The sequence below is a fragment of the Malus sylvestris genome, chromosome 3 (assembly GCF_916048215.2).
Source record: "Malus sylvestris chromosome 3, drMalSylv7.2, whole genome shotgun sequence".
Taxonomy (NCBI): Eukaryota; Viridiplantae; Streptophyta; class Magnoliopsida; order Rosales; family Rosaceae; genus Malus; species Malus sylvestris.
The window spans coordinates 12,856,609-12,871,818 of NC_062262.1; the positions used below are offsets into that span (position 1 = coordinate 12,856,609).

The 15,210-nt window shown below is 37.0% G+C and overlaps 1 protein-coding gene across 1 annotated transcript; it reads left to right on the forward strand.

The window, feature by feature from the left end:
- Nucleotides 1-6,712: 6,712 nt before the first annotated feature.
- LOC126614199 (uncharacterized) lies at nucleotides 6,713-13,923 on the forward strand. Its single transcript, XM_050281787.1, has 9 exons — nucleotides 6,713-7,188; nucleotides 7,347-7,533; nucleotides 7,642-7,778; nucleotides 7,861-7,973; nucleotides 9,360-9,603; nucleotides 12,516-12,668; nucleotides 12,783-12,862; nucleotides 12,976-13,025; nucleotides 13,493-13,923. The coding sequence occupies exons 1-9, from the start codon at nucleotides 6,802-6,804 to the stop codon at nucleotides 13,627-13,629; spliced, it is 1,488 nt and encodes a 495-aa protein (XP_050137744.1). The 5' UTR covers nucleotides 6,713-6,801; the 3' UTR covers nucleotides 13,630-13,923.
- Nucleotides 13,924-15,210: the final 1,287 nt, after the last annotated feature.

Consider the following 15,210-nt stretch of genomic DNA (forward strand, 5'->3'; position numbering starts at 1 on the left):
TCCAAGAATATGGCATCAAGCAGCACATGTCCATGCCGAGATATCCTCAAAGCAATTGGCAGGTCGAAGCATCCAACAAAATGATCCTCGACTGCCTCAAGAAATCCCTCACAAACAAGAAGGAAAAATGGCCAGACGAACTCCCCGGACGTCTATGGGCATATCGCACCATCAAAAGACGAGCAACCGGTGAGATTCCCTTCTCTTTGGCATTTGGTTCGGAAGCAATCATCCATCCCAATGTCATCAAGCCAAGTATCACCGCTTTACTACCAAACATTGAGCAAAACAGTAAGGAGATGGTCACAAGCTTAGATCTGGCAGAGGAGAAGCGCGAGCAGACCAGCACCCTCATTACAGCCTACCAGCAACAGCTCATCTCCAGCTACAACAAAAGGGCTAAAATTCGGCAGTTATAGCCTGGAGATCTAGTCCTAAGAAAAACCTTCATCACTACCCACGGAGAAGGATCCACAAAGATGGATCCCATCTAGGAAGGTCCGTACAAAATCAACAGAGTAGGCAACAAGAGTAATTACACCATCGCCACCATGAAACGACAAAAAGATCAAAAAGCAGTGGAACGCCTACAATCTGAGGAAGTACCATGTGTGACCTCCCGCTACATGAAAGCTCGAAGACTCAAATAGCTCGACGAGCACCACTTCACAAGCTGAGGATTATCCAGTTGTTATGCAGTTCCTACCTTACAGCTAAGTTCTCGTTCGTTTCACTTGTTTTTCAATGAGGAATTCAAAAGTAATCACAACTTGGGTCAGCTGCATGCTTACAACAACTGATCACTCATGCACTTCAAAAGAAGATCGCACCATTCTTATGGACTCATCGCAGGAATTGCACCCCCCGAGGGACCAACCATGCTCTCTAGTGCGAGAGGGTAAACTAATTGCTCGCCACTGCGAGAGGGTAAACCAATTCCCCGACACCTATATGGGTCAGCTCTCCAAGACGAGAGGATAAACTTTACACTCCGAATATCCAGACGTGGATGAGCCTGGCTACCCTAGTATAACTAGATGCACGATGGCTTACACCGGGATTCCTAGAAATAACCACAATGGTCTTTTTCAAGGCTTAGCTAATTGAAGGATTTTTGGTATCTTGGCCTAATCCGCAGGGAACCGGGCCCTAGAGACGGAGGGGCACATTACGCAGTACACCCTACAGACGGCTGTTTTGGAACCCTAAAGCTGCTACCGAATACACTAAGGTAGCCTACGGTTTCCGGAAGACTGCCTACGGCATGCCCTTCGAGTAGTAAAGCCGCGCTAGACTTATACAACCGCACATTCTTGTGAAAGGTTAAAATAAGCTAGTGTGCATATATGAAGTTTTATCCACTGCCGACATGCTACGTAGTCGATAAGCTTCACATCTACCAAGCGCAGAACAACCTACACCAAGTCCTAAAGTGTTGTGATACTTGCTACGCAACCTACGGAATTGGAGAAAGCCAAGTTTAACAGCCTAGTGGTTACGCGGACTTATCTGCTTCTGTAAGTAAGGCATCTGACTGCCAACCCTATGGCTAACAACTTTGCAAAGTTCTACACCAACACCTACGGCTGTATAGGCTACGCGAGCTTGTCTGCTTATAAAAAAGTAGTATGCCTGCCACTAGTCTATCAAGTCTAAAGGTTAAGGCATGAACAAAAGAAGCGAAGATGAAGAAAAATGAAGAAAACATGTTTATAAATAATTACCAAAGGTCGAATGAGTTCAAGCAAAACAAGAGCTACAAGGAAAAACAAATAAAATCCTAAAGGCTACCTAGAATACTATAGCAGCTTGGACATCCCACGACTACTCGGTCGCCACTCCTTCAACAGCCACAACGCTCTTAGCAGGGGCATTATCCAGCGCTTCTCTCCCGGCTGCCCCAGCCTGGGCACTAACTTCTCCAACTATTTCACCAATGGAAGCCTCAAAAGTAAAAGCAAGCAAGTCTTCCGGAGAAATAGAAAAGGTTTCGAAACCTTAAGCCCATCCTTCTCACCCTTCAGCTGCTCATTCTTCTCAAGCAAAACAACACGAACGCCCTGCAGCTCATCCACTTCCTTCTTCGAACTTTCGTTGATCTTCAGTACACCTTGAAGTTCCAACACTTGGGGTTCAAGCCTATCAACGACCTTCTTGAAGTGGATCACTTGATTATAAGCAGCAATCGACTATTCATCCTTTGCATAAGCAGTAAAACGAAGCTCAGAAACTACAAACTCAAGATCTTGAATCTGAGGTATGTAACATCCAATCTCCTTCTCTGCACTTTCATACTTAACTTAGATCGCGTCAAGCTTAGTCTTCAAGTCAACAATATCTTGGCAAATGGTCTCAAGCTGCAGAGAAGTGGGGCAGAAATATTAGACCTCTTCAAAGCAACAAGCTCAGAATCCAACCTCTTGATCTCCTCAGCTAAGGAATAAGCTTCAGCTGCCATAGTATTCGCCACCTCATTGGCAGCCTTGCTATATATGCATCATAGCAAGCAGAGCAGTCTTTCTATATTAGGTCGTATGCTTCGCAAATGAACTTGGGCAAACAACCTTTCTACTGCCATCAACAAACTTGGCACAAACGTCCATGTCTTCAAGCAGATCTAGTTTCAAAAGCACATAGATCTCAGCAGCCTCCCCAGAAGCAGGCTTAATGGATTTTTCACAGCTGCCCACGCGAGCAGTTTCTTCATTTCTAGCAGGCGAATCAGTCTCAACAGCAAAGGGAGTGGGCCTTGGCACCACTTTTGCAGCAGAGTCCACCTTATCGCTATTCATAGTAGCAAGCCTCTCCAAAGGTGAACCGGACTTAGCTCCCAACAGACATCTTGGTACAGACTTCGTCACTGGGGGCATGACAGGACCTTTACATTGAGCAATCCTATCAGCAATCGTACTAGCCATTCTCGACATGGCAAGCGCCACGTGCTCAGATCTATCAGCCTCATTTTTTCTTCCCATTGGAAGAAATTATGTCAATCACAAGCATCTCGGCAGCAGGCAGACCCTCATGAGCAGCGGAGGAAGTCTTCAATTTTCTAGACAGGCATCTCTTGAGTAGGCGGGGAAGATCTCTTATTTCCATCTTCATTCATAGTAGGCTCCACGACAGCGATAAGACGAGCCAATGCATCCGCCTTGATCCTCTTTACCTCCTCTTTCAGGAGCAACCCACCTTTCTCTCGGTAAAAAGAACTAAGCAGCCAACGCCATTCACGGTACTCAGCAGAAGAGCTCAACCTAGCATTCTAGCAGGCAGGAGGCCTGCATGCCCAACATTCTAGCAACCCATGAGGCCCACGACCTCCTCATTTCTTTCAGTCGCCATCCTGGCCCGAGTAAGGTCTAAGAGCTCAAAGGACATGAGTCATGTGGCTCGTCTAGCACTGCGCCCCAGCGCCATAATCCGCGGCCCCAGCCGCACAAGCTACCCTTGGCTCTAGCCAAGCCAAACAACCCAAGCAATGGTCTCTGTCACGACTCTTGGCCCTTGCCAGCTGACATGTCGCACCACCCCGACGGCTGCCCCGCAATAACACTATCCAAGAAGAAGACAAGAAAAAATCAAATTTTTCTTACATCGGTGCGGCACGGAGAAGACGAAGAAATCAACGAAAGATAGTCCTTTGCACGGGCATGATGTAGAAGATTGCTAGAGGAGGGGGAACAAATATCCTCTAAGCTCTCTCTCTCTTGTAGGGTAGAATAAATCGCTCTCCAAAGTTGATTTAATAACCCACTCAGTGTTCTAAAAATCGGCCTAGGCGCTGGGCGGTGGCTGGCCGCGGGGATTAACTCAAAATCGGGAGCAAAATCGGGACATGAATTAGGCAGCTGCCGAGATGGCATGGGCGACCTAGGCGATCCAGGAATTTCAGTTTGTTCTGTTTTCAAGAATGCAGATCAACTGCATATTGCCTTTCTGGGTTTTTGCTTCATGGTTTGGTGAAGAAGACAAAAGGTTGAAAATGATGAGAAATGACTTTCTCTCTCTTCCTTTCACACCGTGTACACTCTACGTACTTTTATTATTTAAATTTTCTTTTAGTTTACCTCCAATCAAGTTTTGACAGCATGCATCAAGTTGCTTGCTTTTTGTAAAAAAGTCATAGGTTGTCAGTCCTATTTTTCGTAAAAAATAATGGTGTGTCAGTCCTTACACAATTAGAGCAACCCTAGAACTGTCTGATCCACGTCCTTTGTCCAATAAGATCTAAGCAAGATTTTAAAGGATTCTTAAGACTTTTGATGTGACTTTGCATGGGTGCATAAACCAAAGAGCTATTGAAGCCTAAACCCTAAAGTTTGCTATCTCTGACTGCTTTTTCTCACAACACCATTTAAGTCATGGCATTACTTTTAGGGATTTGATTTGCTTTTAAATTAATTGGTATGGCTCTCTTCAGCACGTGTCCCATCGAGTATATTTGACATCTTTATTTCTTTTTAAATTAAACATAAATTAATATGATCTCTAAAAAATATTTTTCCTTTTTTAAATTACTATGAACCTCCCACATATTCACATCAGAATTTTCTCTTTACTATGAACCACCCAACCCACTAAGTGGGATTTTCACTTTTATTTTTTTAAAATTAGATATAATCATTCAAAATGTTTTAAGTTATATGGCATATATGCTTAATTTGTTTTTAAAATTTGGACTTGTTGGATACTTTTTTTGCATTTTATCCATAGATTTCATACAAGTATAATTTTTTGTAAGTGTCAATATGCACTTATTTACAAGATATATAAGAAATTTACCTAAATCCGCCTAGGCCGCTTAGGAGTCCGCCTAGACTTCGGCTAGCTGCCTAGGCGCTAGGCGCTAGCCCACCGCCCGACTAGCGCCTAGGGTTTTTTAGAACCTTGAACCCACTTAAGGTGGACTTAAATAGGCTTTGAGAGAAATTTATTTCCCTTTCCTAGAAGGACCTAATTTCCTATTAAAGAGGGAATCTACATCAAAATAGAAAGTTGTCCTACGTTTCCTAAAGCAAGATGATCTCTACACCTACTGCCCTTTCCTACGAGCAGCCCAACAGGTGTGGGGGCATTTGTGGAGCCAAAAATAATCACAAGGCGACACGTGGATTTTTGGACAAAAGAGGACAAAAATACCCTTGAGGTACAACGGGATTCCTACGCTCGAGCAGCGGGCAATCATCCTTCAACCAAATCAAAAGTGCCCAAAATAGGTAACAAATTCAAAGTTATGTCATCCATCCTCATCCTATATTTTCCACAAGGTAATTATTTCATAACCTTCAAAACATCCCATACAAATTACATAACCCTCAAAATATTTATTCCAAAAATGTGTTGATTAACCAATTAATGGATTAATTGCCTAATTAATCCATTAAATCACACATTAAACCATAAGTTACACCCTAAAAAACATCCAAGGGCCGGCCACATTTTCTCTAAAGAGGACCGGCCACCCTATCCCTATAAATAGGCTTCCATTTTCACCAAAAGATCATTCCAACACACTTGCAAAATTCTCAATACTCTCCAAACACTTTTCTCTCTAAATTCTAACTTTGGCATCGGAGGTTCTTCGGCCAAAGCCCCCCCCCCATTCATCGTTGGTGCATGAGGCTCTTGGCCTTGACCCTAAGGTGTTAATTGTTTTGTAGGTGCAATTTTGTCCAAGATCAATGAGGAAGAAATTTGCATCCACACCTACCATACGTAATAATACATGTAAAATAATTTACCAAAATAAAGGAATGTTGATTGATTGCACACGTCGTATAATAATAATAAAATGTTCCTAGAATATGTAATAATATATGCAAAATAATTTACCTACAAAATAAAGGAATGCTTTAAGCCAAGTGTTGCATTGGGTTATATCAAAAGAACTCTTTTTTTTTTTTTTTTTGGGAAATGTTTGGATTGAAACGACATTTTCATTATGGAATCAGAACTTTCTTTTAAAGGACAAAGTATAGGATATTTATAAAGATACTTGTAGGATGAGCTATTAACTCATCTAAGGCAACAACTTAATATCACACTAACTATAAATATATGTATATCATATTCGCATTCGTGTAAGTCGAACATGGAAACTTCTCCAACCAAGATTGAGTTCGCTATCAATTCTTGTGTGCTTTTATGAAGTCGATAGATAAGAGAGGGGATAATATCTAAGACCATCTTCAAAGAAGATGTCAAATATGCCAAATATGATTAAAAAACATTCAAGTGTTCTCCAATGGATATGTCATATATGATGTGACATGTGAGTTATTTGACTCCTTACTTTCTAGCTGCCTTTTTTACAGCAAACAAATAAGGAGTCAAATATATTTAATTTATTTTTTTAATACACGGGTCCCATTAACAACCAATAGAATACAAACTAAAACTAATTTTGATTATTTTTTAATAGTTAATGTAACTCTAGGCCCAATAAAATAATAAAATAAATATTTGACACATCCATTGGAAAACAAGAAGATTTAGCATTTGTATTTAATTTGCCACATCAGCCATCAAATAAAATTTTGACATACTATATTTGATATATTATTTGAAGATGCTCTAACTGTTTTAATATTAAGTTCTTGTACCTTTAAACAATTGTCCCCCACCACTAAAGTCAACAGTCAATACAATGCAAAAGTCTCCTTTCTTCGAGACGTCGATCATTGTACATTTATATGTATTATATATTTGTGTATATGTATTATACATGCATGGCTGTGCTTAGTACCAGATTCCAAAGCACACAACTGAAACCCTAAAATTATTCTCTTCTACAACCTTGCCATGAACTCATTTATATCTCTACTTCTATTCCTTCTACCAATCATCTCTCTATTTATCACAACCTCAGTTTCTGGTTCACCCTTGAAAATCCCAAGGCTGAGTCCTACTGGAGGAACATTTGTACATGGAAATTATTTTGCAAATGAAAATGATTTTGAAACATTTTACTACACCCAAACACTTGACCATTTCAACTTCAGGCCCGATAGCTTCACTACTTTTCAACAAAGATATTTGATCAACTCCAAGTACTGGGGTGGCTCCAATGTTAGTGCACCAATATTGGCTTACTTGGGCGCAGAAGAATCAATTGACACCGATCTTGCTATTATCGGCTTTCTCAGTGAAAACGCCAATCAGTTCCAAGCTCTCCAGATATTCATTGAGGTATGTACAAAAGAATTTCCGGGCGCAACATAGAACTAAGGGAAGTAGTTTCTTGCCGGACATTAATTAACATGTAATAAGATTATTATTAATTTGGACTGTTGATCAAGTGAGTTCTATTGCATTACTCAGTCTGAGACACTTATTTTTCTCATCAGCACCGGTACTATGGGAAATCAATCCCGTTCGGATCAAGGGAAGAAGCATTTAAAAATGCAAGCACTATTGGGTACTTCAATTCAGCCCAGGCAATAGCAGATTATGCAGAGATCCTCATACATGTAAAGAAGCAACTTCACGCTGAAGATTCTCCGGTGATTGTTATCGGTGGATCATACGGTGGAAGTGAGTGACTGCACATTCACCTTCACGAATATTGTTTTAGTAATTAAGATAGGTAACTTTTTGGCCATGTTTTTTATTCTCCCTTTTGATTTTCAATTTTTGATACAGTGCTTGCTTCATGGTTTCGGCTCAAATATCCCCATGTCGCAGTGGGAGCTCTAGCATCGTCAGCACCAATTCTTTACTTTGATAACATTATCCCACCAGAAAAGGGATATTATTCCATTGTGACCAAGGATTTTCAAGTAAAGTCTTTCTCTTTGATGACGTTTTAACATCAATGTGTCATCAATTGGAGTTATATAACTTTTTGGAATGCATGTGCAGGAAGCGAGTGAGACTTGCTACCAAACAATAAAGAAATCATGGTCTGAAATTGATGAAATTGCCTCTAAGCATGGAGGCCTCTCAATTCTTAGCAAGAAGTTCCACACTTGCAGGTTAGTGTAGCAAACCTTGACATTGTATGTTGGGATTTACATAATTTCTGGACTAGTTAGCTAGCTTGATATTTCTTTGTGTCATTAAGAATTATTTGTACTTTTTTCATTTACACAAGTCAGGGCCGGTCCAGAGATTTTTAAGGCCCGGGGCGACGTAAAAAAATGTGCCCTCATTTCATATAAAAAAATATTTGTTTTAACACGTAAGACATCAATAAAATTATATTTAGAAAAACACTTCAAACTCAATAATTTAGAAACACGGAATAATTAATTTATTTTGTATCAAGAGAAGGAAACTAAAAAACTTCAGGCTTATAAGTAGATAGATTATGAGTTTTGTTTTCCATCTGAACTTTTAAAGTGTTTTTGTATAAATCGTGAGTTATTTTTTCTTATTTACTAACCTCGTCAATATAAGACTAAAAAAATATTTATTTTTTTGAGTCTTTAAGGATATGTATAAGTAATGAATGAACACTAAATTAAATATTTTGATGACACGTAATATTATTTGCAAATTTGGTCTAAAAATTTAGTCTGTGCATTACTCTTTGCTGAATATTTGACTTGAATTGGAATGAATATTTAAAAATAGCAACCCACATAGCTACTAGCTAGTAAATAAATTAACAAGCAAACAAAAATTTGTAAAAATTGAAAAAAAAAATAAACATGCACATAGCATTTCGAACTTAGGACCTCTCATTAATTTTAAACAACAAAAACCATTGCTTCTAATTAAACTTCTTGATCATTTAGCCAAATTTTATAAATTTATACTATTATGAAAAGAAATTTTAAAAAATTGGAATGTAAATAAGCACACATGGTGTTTTGAACATAAGACCTCCTCATTCATTTTAAACAACAAAACCACCAGTTCTAGTTAAATTTCTTTATCACTAAACCAAATTTTATAAATTTATACTCTTATAAAAACATATATAAATATATCACCCTAATAATTTTGGTGCCCCCAATTTTTTTGGGCCCCGGACGGTTGCCCTGCCCGCATTGTGCCTGGGCCGAGCCTGACATAAGTCTGGGGAAACTTTATTGTTATTGAGAAATTGGCTGAAACGATAAAAAAAAATACAAATCTCAGTTGATGAATTTGTTACTTTTTGAGATTTGTTGATATGTCATTATTTGATGATCATTTCAACATTTGAGATTTATAAACAGAATTGTTACTAACACTCCAAAATTCTCATTTTACACTCTAAACTTATTATATTTAGAAAGAAAATTACATTTGTGAGGGTTGAAAAATGAGATTTTTAGAGTGTCAATAACAGTTTCGTTTATAAAAAGCCTCATTTTAGTCAATTTCCCAAGATTAATGATCACTTATTAATTCATTGTTTTATTGTTTTTTAGTTTGTTGAACAATTCTTCTGAGCTGAAGGACTACTTGCAGTCGGTCTATGCTCGGGCAGCTCAATACGATCATCCACCAAGATATCCAGTTACTGTTGTCTGTGGAGGAATTGATGGAGCTTCTTCTGGAAATGATACTCTGAGCAAAATATTTGCAGGCCTTGTTGCATACACAGGAAACAGGTCGTGCTATGTTAATCAACCCGGAAACCTATCTGAAACAGATATAGGGTGGAGATGGCAGGTAATTAGTTACATCAATTTAGTTATCTTGTCACCATCTCATAATTGATTAATTATGACAAACTTAAAAAGTAATACCAATGCTTGCATGCATTACAAGACCAATTTTATAGCTCAAATTTTTTGTTCAATTTTGTATTTATTTTACAATTTACTATTATTAGGAGAAGGTGGAGAGTTAGAAACTACTACAATAATTTAGGAAGGGAGGAGTTTCGAACTAGAGACTTATAGGCAGAAATCCAACACCTTATCTACTAGGATATTAATGTTAAGGATAAACATTTAAACATCAACTAGATTTTTTTTAATTAAGGCGGAGGAGGGCGTTTGAATCTAAAACCCCTTCAACCCTTGGAAGGATCTTTTTAGCATTCCAAAGTTTAATGCCACCACAGTACTAAGTTTTAAAATGGTTTCGTATCTTGACCTTTGATTTAATTAAGTTTACGGTTGCTTTTAAAATTTAAAAAAAAAAATGTCTCAAGTTCGAAGCTTCGAATTTAGGCGTAGACTTTGAATCTTCATCCTCCTGTCGCACATACCCTACTACGCGCATGCGCAACTGTGCAAAGCCCACCTAAACACATGTACATGTTTTTGGAGGATAATATATGTTCTCGATACTGATTTATTCCAAAGAATAGTCAAATATCTAGATACTGATTTGTTCAAAAGAGTGGACTATATATTCTCGATACTGATTTATTCCAAAGAATAGTCAAATATTCTTGATGCTGATTTGTTCAAAAGAGTAGTCCACCACCACTTGATAAAATCAGATGGCCTTCATGTGGTCACATGCATTGACATGCGCGCGCATGCTAGCTAGGTTGCTTACCAAATAATTTTCCAAGATTGAGTAATCATCGTTCAAAGAGTTGCCTTTGAAGATACACAAGTTCGTGTGGATCATACTGCCTTTTCTTTTGTGTGTTGCATTTGCATATCACATAATTCCAATTTTCATAAAGTCACATTTATTTTACATTAAGTCACATTTATTTTTTATTTACCTACTGACCATCCCTGTAACTGACCGAAGCAACCCCCGGTACAGTTTAGAACGAGAACTCATTTCCTCTTCAAGCTAAAGCTAGATCCCCCTACTAAGTCACATTTATGTTGACACCATGTATAACTAATATATCGTACTTCGAGTTTGTTTGTGATTGCATCTAGAAGAACGTGTAGATATTTATATTAGAAATTCAAGTGCGTTTTGAAAAACACTTGAAGGTGTTTCTTGAAAAAACAAACACTTAATAAGTGCTTTCTTAAAATATGAACTTGAAAATGTTTTCCGAAAAAGAACTACAAAGTGTTTCTTTACCTATGATAATATAATCCAATATAAAGAACTTGATAATTTTACAATAAGTAGAAATTCAATAAATCATGGAAGAAATGTGTGTGGCGTACTATGTTATGTATAGGAAAGATCACAGATGATCAGTTTCCTCCTAAAATTATTCAAGAAAACTTGATTAAATGGTCGAATAGAAATAACTTAAGTATTGTTACTAATATTGTCTTACATAATAATGCTATAGAATCCCATTCATACACAGACTGTTTCTTTCTTGTTTAGTGTTTAATTAGTACTTGAGCTAAACATTATCATATTACAATTGAAAGTTGTTAACAAACCAATGCAGAGAAAGAAAGAGAAATTGACTGCAAATGAAATCTGATTCTTATTCTAGCTAGCGACGGAAAAGAAATAAGACGACCGCATATATTAAAAAAAATTAAAATTTGCATGAGTGAATATGGATTCTCAAGGCAACACTAATGTTAATAACGATCTTAATATTCCTAAGAACTTAGATTCGAATTACGTAGATAGCATGTTCAATACCAAGTTACTACGGTGAGCCCGTTGTGTAGCTTTTGACCCAAATTCCCTATAGTTAGAAATTTCTTGTTGTATTAAAAAAAAAAAAAACCATCTTAATACAAACATCAGTCATTGCCAATATTAACAATGGTAAATATATCTTTTAGTGGGAAATTTTACTCTCTCACACACAGACAGATGGGTTTATAGGGCTATAAAAATTCGACAACAAAATGGGGCCTTAGACCTTCTAGATGTGACTCATGACTTTCTGATTTGTATTAGACGTGTAGTGACATGGTGATACCTGTTAGAGTAAATATAGAAATATAGAGAATAATCCGAATGATGACTTTGAGGTACGACTTGAATCGTTTTCTTAAAGTGTTATTTGCCCCCACTCGAATGAGTTTGCTAAAGGGTTCTTGGCAAATCACTTCCAGGATACAACAAAGTATGGAATATTCGATTAGCAAAACCGAATTATATTCCCTTAGAAATAACTAGAAAGAAATTGTATGAATGTGATGTAGAGAGAAAAGAGAGCAAAGAATGGGATACAACACATTGCAGCATTATGTCCAATGGACATATCTGATACAAACACCAATTACCCAAAAGTCATATATGTTGTAAAACATGCAGCAACCGTTGGGTATTAACAAAAAGGTTGCAATGCTAATTTGAAAAGATATAATTGTCAGGTCAATGACCCAACTTTCCGTCAAACAGCCTCATATATATATATATATATATATATATATATATATATATATATATATTATATTTTTTAAATATTCAACAATCCTTCCCTATTTTTCCATTGTGTAGCTTTTGACCCAAATTCCCTATAGTTAGAAATTTCTTGTTGTATTAAAAAAAAAAAAAAAAAAAAACCATCTTAATACAAACATCAGTCATTGCCAATATTAACAATGATAAATATATATTTTAGTGGGAAATTTTACTCTCTCACACACAGACAGATGGGTTTATAGGGCTGTAAAAATTCGACAACAAAATGGGGCCTTAGACCTTCTAGATGTGACTCATGACTTTCTGATTTGTATTAGACGTGTAGTGACATGGTGATACCCATAAGCATCAGCAACGACACCATGTTTCAACCTCACCTGTACGATCTGGAAGCCTACATCAAATCCTGCAAGGCAAAGTATGGTGTCCCTCCTCGACCACGTTGGGCCACTACGTACTTCGGAGGCCATGTAAGTGTCCTCTTTATATTATATTCAACATTTTAACATCAGTTTCTATCTTCATATATACAATATTAATTCACTTCAATATGTTGCTGCTGACTAAAATTATACCAAACACAGGATATAAAACTAGCTCTCCACAGGTTTGCTAGTAACATCATTTTCTCCAATGGGCTAAGAGACCCATACAGTAGTGGCGGGTAAGCATGAAAATTAGTATATAAACACAAATAAAGGGAATATTGCTTTGATAAACCAAAATTCATGATGTACCTGGCAAAGTTAACCGTTGTTTTTAACTCTCATTACACAGGGTGTTGGAGGACATATCACGCACTGTTGTTGCCGTCCATACAAAGAATGGTACATGTCAAACTCAATATTTTCAGAAGAAGGGTCAAACCAAAAACCAAAAACAAAATGTTATATTTTGAGGTCTTTTGAAAATTTGTTCGGTAACCAATTTCAGTTTTTAAGTTTTAGGAAAATGAAAAGTGATTTCAAATTCATTCCAATTTTTTTTTTTTTTTGTGTATTTAAAAACAAAAACTACAAGATTGGTTTCCAGTTTTCATCTTGTTTCTAAAAACTAAAATCTGAAAAATGTTTTTGTCAGTTTTTATGGACGTCAAATAAAAATTTAAAACTAAAATAGTCATCAAACAGACTGTTCAAATATATTACATTTGAAAAAAAAATTGATAGGGCAATAATCCCACCTAAATATAATTCATTCAGCTTAAAATATTACAAGAAACGGATATACCAAAAGGATATAGACATACGGAAATTGTTTAAATTAATGTACAAAATTAAATTTTATTTTACAGGATCTCATTGCTTGGATATACTTCGTGCAAACCACACTACTGATCCAGGCTGGTTGGTGGAGCAGCGAAAAACTGAAGTGCATATCATCAAAGGATGGTTGGTCAAGTACTATGCCGACCTTCACGCATTCAAATAATGAAAATTACCCCTTCAAACAATAAGACCACGGAGAACAAATTGATTAGGGCAAATCCCAGCTACAACTTTATGTGTGTCCTGCAGGGAAAAATCCATTAATTGCCAATGACAAAGGCCACCCATTGATTATTAGTTGCATGTAATATTTGAACCTATATATGTTTTCTTCTCCTTTGGATGTATCCCATATTCGTTAGAATTTGAAAAGGGCAACCATAGGGGTATTTACAAACTTTATAGCTACTATCAAAACGTAATCCCTAAATTTTCGTTATTGTTTACACCATTAAAATATTGGACTTGCATCAATGGCATCCCCACTAGAACTTCAATGGCACAGATTACCCTGTCACAATAGCACCCCACGTCAATAAGACAAGAATATGTGTTATTTTTTGTCTACGTGTTTTTGTATTATTGACATGAAACGTTACCATGATAGTGTACTCATGCTATATAAGCTTTCTTCCACTCCATGTTCCTTTGTATTAGAGTTCTTGCCATTGTAGCTGAATTGGCTTGGATTAGGCAGCTCTTTTGATCTCCATGTGCCTTTATATATAAATTCCTTCAATGCTTTATTGTGATAATATTTATGCCATTGCATTATCTTCTAATTCAGTATTCCATTGAAGAGTGAAACACATTGAGATAGATTACCACGTTGTCAGAAAAAGAGTTACAAGAGGGGATTTGAATGTGCAACATGTATCTTTTGCGGAACAATTTGTAGACATACCGGCAAAGGATCTTTCTGCACCACTGTTTAATCAACGTTGTGCCAATCTTATGCTTGGCTCGTCCAAGCATGAGATTGAAGGGGATGTAAAGATATCAACCGTTGTAACATTGCCAAGTTTCACAGATTGAAGAAAGAAGTTGTTAGAAGTCTGTTTAGGTTGTTAAGTCAGCTATTTTCTGTTCGAGTAGTCAGCTCAGTTTCTTCGTGAGTAATAAATGAGAAGTCTCTAAATACTATAAACTTGGATCATTTGAGACTTAATGAAAGCAAGAAAGCATTTTTTTTTCTCTCTCTCTCTAAAATTATCTCTGATTCTCTCTACTTTCTCTCTGTATCCTCCTTGATAAGTGTAGACATCAAATAGACTGTGAGTGTGTGCCATGTCAGCTGCCATGTCAGCTAAATATAGTTGAGAACTGTTGGTAGTTAGCTGAGTTGTTAAAAGTTAGTTAGAGGTGAGCTGTCAAAGTGTAAAATGATATATATAGCATATCTTGTAAACCTTTTCATTTTTATGAAAAGTAATCTGAAAAGTCTCAAACATTTCTTTCATTCTCTCTGTCTTTCTTCTCTGTAAATCTTCATACACAGTTCTTCATTTTCTTCATCTTTTACAATGTAGTTAACATGGTATTAGAGCCACCAGGCTCATGCCATAGATTCTGGTGGTTCCGTTTTTTTCATTAGTTTTCATCGGTTTCTAGTTTTATTTTCTATTTTGATTTTCAATAGAAATTCTGTCAAGTTCTTCGATGCTTCCGTGATCTTTCTGTAACTTCTTGGTTGATTTTTCGTCTAGGCTATGAACAGAGATTGTCGGTGAAATCTGGGTCGTCA

What these genes read in the sequence shown, in the direction of transcription:
- LOC126614199 (XM_050281787.1), top strand. Translation starts at nt 6,802, where the DNA reads ATGAACTCATTTATATCTCTACTTCTATTCCTTCTACCAATCATCTCT. An exon ending in CTCTCCAGATATTCATTGAG is followed by an intron (nt 7,189 to 7,346) that starts GTATGTACAAAA and finishes TTTTCTCATCAG; the next exon opens with CACCGGTACTATGGGAAATC. An exon ending in TTGTGACCAAGGATTTTCAA is followed by an intron (nt 7,779 to 7,860) that starts GTAAAGTCTTTC and finishes ATGCATGTGCAG; the next exon opens with GAAGCGAGTGAGACTTGCTA.